General features: G+C 45.3%; 1 protein-coding gene across 1 annotated transcript in view; it reads right to left on the reverse strand.

Annotated features, from left to right (window-relative positions):
- Positions 1–7,257, reverse strand: part of PRPSAP1 (phosphoribosyl pyrophosphate synthetase-associated protein 1) — a 26,468-nt gene that overhangs the window by 18,543 nt on the left and 668 nt on the right. Inside the window, exons 2-3 of the mRNA XM_010856208.1 lie at positions 4,177–4,229; positions 1,173–1,239 (exon numbers count right to left, since the gene is read on the reverse strand). Coding sequence (XP_010854510.1) covers positions 1,173–1,239; positions 4,177–4,229 — 120 coding nt within the window. The remainder of the gene's footprint in view (positions 1–1,172; positions 1,240–4,176; positions 4,230–7,257) is intronic.

Consider the following 7,257-nt stretch of genomic DNA (forward strand, 5'->3'; position numbering starts at 1 on the left):
AGATCCTGCATGCTGTATGGCAGAAGGGTGCAGAGCGTCCCCAACCTTGCTGTGAGCACCCACCTCCCAGCACCCCCATCTTCACCAACCCAGAAGCTCTCCACACCCAGGCCTTCTGGGGGTTTTATGGAGGCTTCATGATACCGGCACAAGTGGTCAAATCATGGCCACTGGAGATGGATTCAACTCCTCCCCAGAGGTCACAGGGGCTAGGTTGAAGGTACCCACCCTCTCATCACAAGGTTGGTGCCCCCAGGAACCAGCCCCCATCCTGGGTTTATCCCGGGGATTTCCAAAAACTCCTTGCATTAACATAATTCAGGGGTAACTGAAAGGGGCTTGTTCTAAATAATGGAGATACTTTGACTGCTATTCTCACGGAGGAAGTTCCAACAGTTTTAGGAGCTCTGTGCCAGGACAGGAAGACCAAATCCATATTTCTTATTATAAATCTCAGAATCACAGGGACCAAACAAGAGCAGCCACGTTGGACTGACACACGAGGATTAAAAGTGATGCGTGTAACGCGTCCACGTGCTGGGGCACCCAGTGCCCTGCTTATCACTAACACAATCTCAAGAACTGAACTGATCGAGATGTGAAGGTCTGGATTTTTCAAAGACACCAACCCCATCCCAGTGAGGGGCTGAGAGGAGAGAACCCCACGGGAAGTTCACACTCAGGCATGCCAGGATTCTGCCAGGGCCTGTCCTCCTGCCTGGAGAGGAGGAGTAGATGGTGTCTGCAATAGAGACGGTCGGGGGGACCGGCCACTGTGCAAAATTAAATGCAGTGCAAAAACCAGCCTCAGTGGATATGAACCAGAGCAGCTATGCACCACATTTAACAACAACAAGGGCTCTCAGTAGAGCGGAACAGACAGACCCTGGCAAATGGAGGGAGGATATTTTGTCCTTGAGGAGCTTCAAGCTTGGAAAAGATGATCAAGGAAACACACAGCGGTTAAGTACAGTGTGACAAGCACGGAAAGAATTTCAAAAGACGGATGTGTGTGTCTGTATGCATGCAAACACATACATATATGTTGTATTTTAGAAAGCATTTAACATACAAACACATTTAAATTTAGAGAAAACTGAAGTTCACATGAAGAGACAGCAAGGTACATCACTAAGATTTTTAGAGGAAAAGGGATAAAGTCGTGCTCTTACCTGGGTATTGTCTGTATAATGAAAATATCTTGGCCACGAACAGATTCTTGTATTTCAACTCTTGTTTCTGAAAAATAAAAATGTTCTATAGTTTTAAGGAAAAGTACTTCATGCTGTAAGAATGTAAGAATTGGGCAGCAATTGGAGTAAGCAATTGGGCAGTAAGGAATCTAAACAACAACTCATTGGAAAAGACCCTGATGCTGGGAAGATTGAAGGCAGGAGGAGAAGGGCACCACAGAGGATGAGATGGCTGGATGGCATCACCAACTGGGTGGACATGAGATTGAGCAAGCTCCGGGAGTTAGTGATGGACAGGGAAGCCTGGCGTGCGGCAGTCCATGGGGTCGCTAAAAGTCGGACATGACTGAGCGACTGAACTGAACTTAAATCAACACGTCACTTAGTGTACCAAAATAAATTCTTAATAGATCTGGGAATGACATGTACTGAAAGAAAAAAGTCAAGCTCAGGGGAAAATAAGCCAAAAATAGACTAGAAGGCAAAAGCAATAATCAGGTCTATGTAAAATCTCAGGGTCCAGAAAAGAAAATCCATCACTAAATAAACACAAGATGCTCAGGGAAAAGTATTCAGCAATTAAAGAGGCCAAGGGTTAATATCTGTATTGTTCTTTTAACAACGCCGTGGCTTCCTCTGTTTCAGGCCCTGAGCTGGGGTCCCAAAAAGGAGGACTGGACCAAGGGGACACAGAGTGACCCGGGAGAGACAATGCAATGCCACAGACTGGCAAACACTCCAGGCCAGTATGTAGGAGAAAGCCCAGCCACGAGAGAGGAGAAACGCCTGGGAACGATGGCCTCACCGCAGGCTGGACCATGTAGTGGGAACGCAAGTGTGGAACAGCGGGGGCAGGGTGTGCCAAGCCGGGGCAGGGGTATCACTGTGCATCTGGAGACAGACTGAAAGAGGAGAAGGAGACAGAGAGGAGGGCAGGGAGCCAACTGTGGCCAGACTTCCCAAGAGTCTGGATTTTATTCCAAAGTAGATAGGAGAACCACTGGAGGATTCGTGGGATCACTGGCTACTGCGTAAAGAGAATGGTGGCAAAGCAGGAGTGGCTACTTGGAGAGCCACTCCAGGACGTTTTTTGGAGTCCAGGCAAGTGACAGACAGTGTGCTGGACCAGAGCAGCAGCAGTGGAGGTAGTGAGGGGAGCAGGCAGATTTCAAATGGATTCCTGAGCACAGCACACAAGACATGCTCATGGGTGTAATGCAAGGTGAAGCAGGTGAGATGGGCAGAACCTAGGTCCCAAAGGGCCCCAACACGACTGCTAAGGAGACTGAACTCTAGCCTGTAAAATGTGAAGCAGAGGTAAGTCAAAAACATTTGCATTGTGGAAATAACGCGTTGGCGGGGAGCAGAACAAACTAAAGGCTGAAAATGCAAGTAAGAAGGCCTGTTAAGAAGCTGCTTTGACAGCACGAGAGAGAGAGGAGGCCCAGAACAGTGATGGGAAGATGGAGAAAAAGGTGCTCCCCAAACCTCCCTCCTTTCCTACAATGCTTCATTTATGAGATCCCCAAATGCCATCACAATGAACCGAACCTGTTACTGTTAAACAGGCTATCTCACCTATATGCACTCACCTTCACTGGAAGTCGCGCTTCCAATGAAGGGGACTGGGGTTCAATCCCGGGTCGGGGAACTAAGATTCCCACATGCTGCACAACTCAGCCAAAAAATAAACAAATTAATTGAAAAAGAAGAATGAAGGCTCTTTTTTAGAAAAACTCCAGTTCACAGGCATGTGTATAACAACAACAAAAAAAATCAAAATAAGCATCTCCTGACTTGCCCTGGCAGGAAAGCTTCTGAAGTCACCAAGTTAACAGCTATTGAGTGTGGAAGCTGGATTAAGGGTTTCTGGGAGTTGATTATATAACACAGATGTAACTTGTATACACTCCAGAACGTATGCTTTACATTACTACCCAATACTTTGCTTTTTTAGCTCCCCAAACATCAGTTTCATCTTAATTATCTCCTGAGCAAACACAGAAACATGAATCCAAGGCTTTCCACTTTGCAAAAATAATTCCCAGCTGGGCGTTTATTCCTGGAACACGGCTATCAACAAAGGGCCTTCAAGCAGTATTACTTTATGTTCCAGCTCTCCCTGGAAGCCCAGGCAGGGGATCTCCCTGGAGGTCCAGTGGACCTCACGCTTCCACTGCAGGAGATGCAGGTTCCACCCTGGGCTGGGAATTAAGAGCCCCACATCCTTCGCCTGGTTCGGAACAAAAAACTTAGGCGGCAACAAAAAGTGGTGACTAACCCAGGGTGAGCTTGGACAAGACTTGAGAGAAAAAATGAGAGATAAAACTAACTCAAAGAGGTTTTTAAAGTAAGTCATTACCTATCTAGTACAGATGGCTCTTAACACCATTTGATGACTTAGTGAGACAGATAAATGTAGAAAGTCTGTATCAAATACAGCAAAATAAGGAAGAAAAATCTCTTCCATCACTTTTTTCATTCTAAAATGATAAGATATTTGCATTACCTTGGAACAACAGGAAAGAAGACTTAAGGAGACAACAAGAAGTCAAGGTTTGCTGCTGCTGCTAAGTCATTTCAGTCGTGTCCAACTGTGGGACCCCACAGACGGCAGCCCACCAGGCTCCCCCGTCCCTGGGATTCTCCAGGCAAGAACACTGGAGTGGGGTGCCATTTCCTTCTCCAATGCATGAAAGTGAAAAGTGAAAGTGAAGGCGCTCAGTCGTGTCTGACTCCTAGCGACCCCATGGACTGCAGCCCACCAGGCTCCTCCGTCCATGGGATTTTCCAGGCAAGAGTACTGCAGTGGGGTGCCATTGCCTTCTCCAGTCAAGGTTTAGAAGTACCGAAAACTTTCCAACCCTATTGTTAAAGAGCAACGGATTTCTGTGTTAAATATTATAACACTCGCCTTTTAAAAACATGCCAGTCAATTAAACAGAGCCTGAAGGACAAAGAACGTTTAAGAAGTTTAACTTACCTCCATTGGTCTCTTGATAAACCACAGACTTCCCCAATTCAGCACCAAGACGCCTAAAGGGAGAAAAAAAGCAATTAAGGCCCTTTCAGAAGTGCAGAGTCTTAACCACTGGACCATCAGAGAAGTCACAACTCCAACGAAGGGGACTGGGGTTCAATCCCCGGTCAGGGAACTAAGATCCCACATGCTGTGTAACTCAGCCAAAAAATAAACACTTGAAAAAAAGAATGAAGGCTCTTTTTAGAAAAACTCCAGTTCACAGGCACGTGTTTAACAAAAAGACTACAATAACTACATCAGCTGCTGCTGCTAAGTCACTTCAGTCCGACTCTGTGTGACCCCACAGATGGAAGCCCACCAGGCTCCCCCGTCCCTGGGATTCTCCAGGCAAGAACACTGGAGTGGGTTGCCATTTCCTTCTCCAATGCATGAAAGTGAAAAGTGAAAGTGAAGTCGCTCAATCGTATCCAACTTAGGGACCCCATGAACTGCAGCCTACCAGGCTTCTCTGTCCATGGGATTTTCCAGGCAAGAGTGCTGGAGTGGGGTGCCATCACCTTCTCCGAATACATCAGCATTCTCTTACCAAAAAAAAAAAAAAAAATTTAGCAAATTTAACTCATTAAGAACTAAAACTCCGCTGTCATTCCATGAGCAGCTTCCAGCGCTCACCATTCTGTAACACACCACTTTACTGGGAAGAGCCCACAACCAAAGTTTAACATCTAGTTCCATCATTTTTCGAATAATAATTGTCTTGCAAAATCGATTGCAAACAAATATGTGGTTAGCAGCAATAATTCCAAAAACACAAGCCAAAGGTAAATGCCTCAGTGGTCAAAAGCATCAGACTTCCGTGTCATTAACCAAATGCAATATGAATCTTGTTTGGATCCTGATTAGAACAAAGCAAGTAGAAAACTCATTTTTGAGACAATCTAGGAAATATGCTTTCCTTGTGGCTCAGATGGTAAAGAACCTGCCTATAATGCAGGAGACCCAGGTTCAGGCCTTGGGTCGGGAAGATCCCCTGGAAAAGGAAACGGCAGCTCACTCCAGTATTCTTGCCCCCATGGACAGAGCCTGGTGGGCTACGGTCTGTGGGGTCGCAAAGACGTGACTGAGTGACTAACACACACAGTGAAATACATTAGGACTAGACATGAGAGTAGACAAAGGAATTAATAATGGGTTTTGTTTGTTTTCAGTTATGAGTCAGTATTACCATTTTTATGAGTGAAATAAGGGCTGTTGATAATCGGTTGTTGTTTATGTTCTACAATCTGTTTAAAAACACTCCAGCCAAGTATACAACAGAACATTATTCAGTCTTAAAAAGAAATGAAACTCTGGTACATGCTACAATACGGATGTGCTATGTGCTTAGTTGCTCAGTTGTGTCTGACTCTTTGCAACCCCATGGACGGTAGCCCGGCTAGGCTCCTCTGTCCACAGGGATTCTCTAGGCAAGAATACTGGAGTAGGTTGCCATGCCCTCCTCCAGGGGATCTTCCCAACCCAGGGACTGAACTCAGGTCTCCCACATTGTGGACAGATTCTTTACCACTGAGCCACCAGGGAAGCCCACATTATTGATGAACCTCGATTGAAAAAAAAAAAAGATTCTAAGTAAAAAAGTCAGACACAAAAAGACAAATATTGTATGAGTCCATGTATAGGAAGACCTTAGAATGGGAACACTCACACCTACAGAAAATAGAACAGAGGTTACCAGGGACTGGGAGGGGTGGATAAAGGGGAGTTAGTACTTAAAGAGAGTACAGAGTTCCTATTTGAAATGATGAAAAAGATCTAGAAATGAACAGTGCTGATAATCACACAACACTGTGAATGTACTTAATGCCAGTGATTACACACTTAAAAATGGTTAAAACTTAAAACTTTTCTGGAACAATTTTTTCAAGAACCAAATATAAGACCAAGGCAAAACCATTGACTATTTAATTCTGCCCTCCCCGCTCTGGTTTCTTTCAGCAAGATCACTGTGGTAAATGTGACCCAAAATAAACAAACACAAGCTTTATATTTAAAATTAGTGTTTTAGTTGGCCTCAGAAGGAAAGACAAATAATCAGTGGTCAGGAATGGAAACGAGGTAGTAGACTGCAAAAGGACTGTTTGTTTTTTTACACTCTTCTAATCTCATTTAAAACTAACTAAAAAGAACACAGGCATTACTGAGATAATATGACTAAAGTTTCCCCTTTCTTCTACATTTTTCATCTAGAATTTTAAAATATATTCATGCATTACTTATAACTCTGAAAACCCCACAGAACTCTAATAAAGTTGTTTAAAACGTGAAAATGACTTTAAAAGTTAAAAAACAAGCTTATGTTTTTTTTTTAACAACTTTATTTGCAAAGGCCTCAGAAGGTTCTTTCTCTACAATAGGCTCTGGAACTCTCTACAAGAGCCAACTAGAAAAGAGGCCATTTAGTAAGCATGTATTATTCAGAGGGCCACTATGAACCTCTGCTCTGCTAGACGCTTGAAGGCATGAACCATTATTTGGTTCGTGTTGACAATGTTCTGGGCCCAGTAGAAGGAACTGTCTCTATCTTACAATGAAGTTCAGGAAAATCAAGTCTCTTGCCCAGGGGCAAGACGCCCAAGGTCCTAAGACCCCAAATGCCACTCGAGGCTGGAGGCTTCCTTAGGTGAACAAGTGAAAAAGCAAAGACTTTAAACTGATCGAACCTAACTGACTTACAGACTACGGTTAGACCTGTCGTTTCAATCATCAGCTGCGATAAATCTGCTCCCCGGGGTTGCCTTGTCCTCACTGCCCTCCCCTACACGTCTGCTTCAGTCCGTGCATCTTGGGCCTCGGGGGTCTTTCACTTGCAAGGCCGCCCCCGGCCACCCCCATCTACTGCACCCGATGTTTTAACTACGTGCCGGCCTCCGTCTCCCCGGGTGGGAAGACTTGGGAACCGCAGCGATCAGATCCAGAGGTCAACTCCAACCGTGGGAAAAGCAGCCAAACCCAGAGCCGCCCCCGATCCCACAAAGCTCTAATCTGGCGGGGCGGGGGGTTCCACCGCCTGGGGGGGGGGGG

This window comes from Bison bison, unplaced genomic scaffold, assembly GCF_000754665.1.
Source record: "Bison bison bison isolate TAMUID 2011002044 unplaced genomic scaffold, Bison_UMD1.0 scf7180017864371, whole genome shotgun sequence".
Classification (NCBI taxonomy): Eukaryota; Metazoa; Chordata; class Mammalia; order Artiodactyla; family Bovidae; genus Bison; species Bison bison.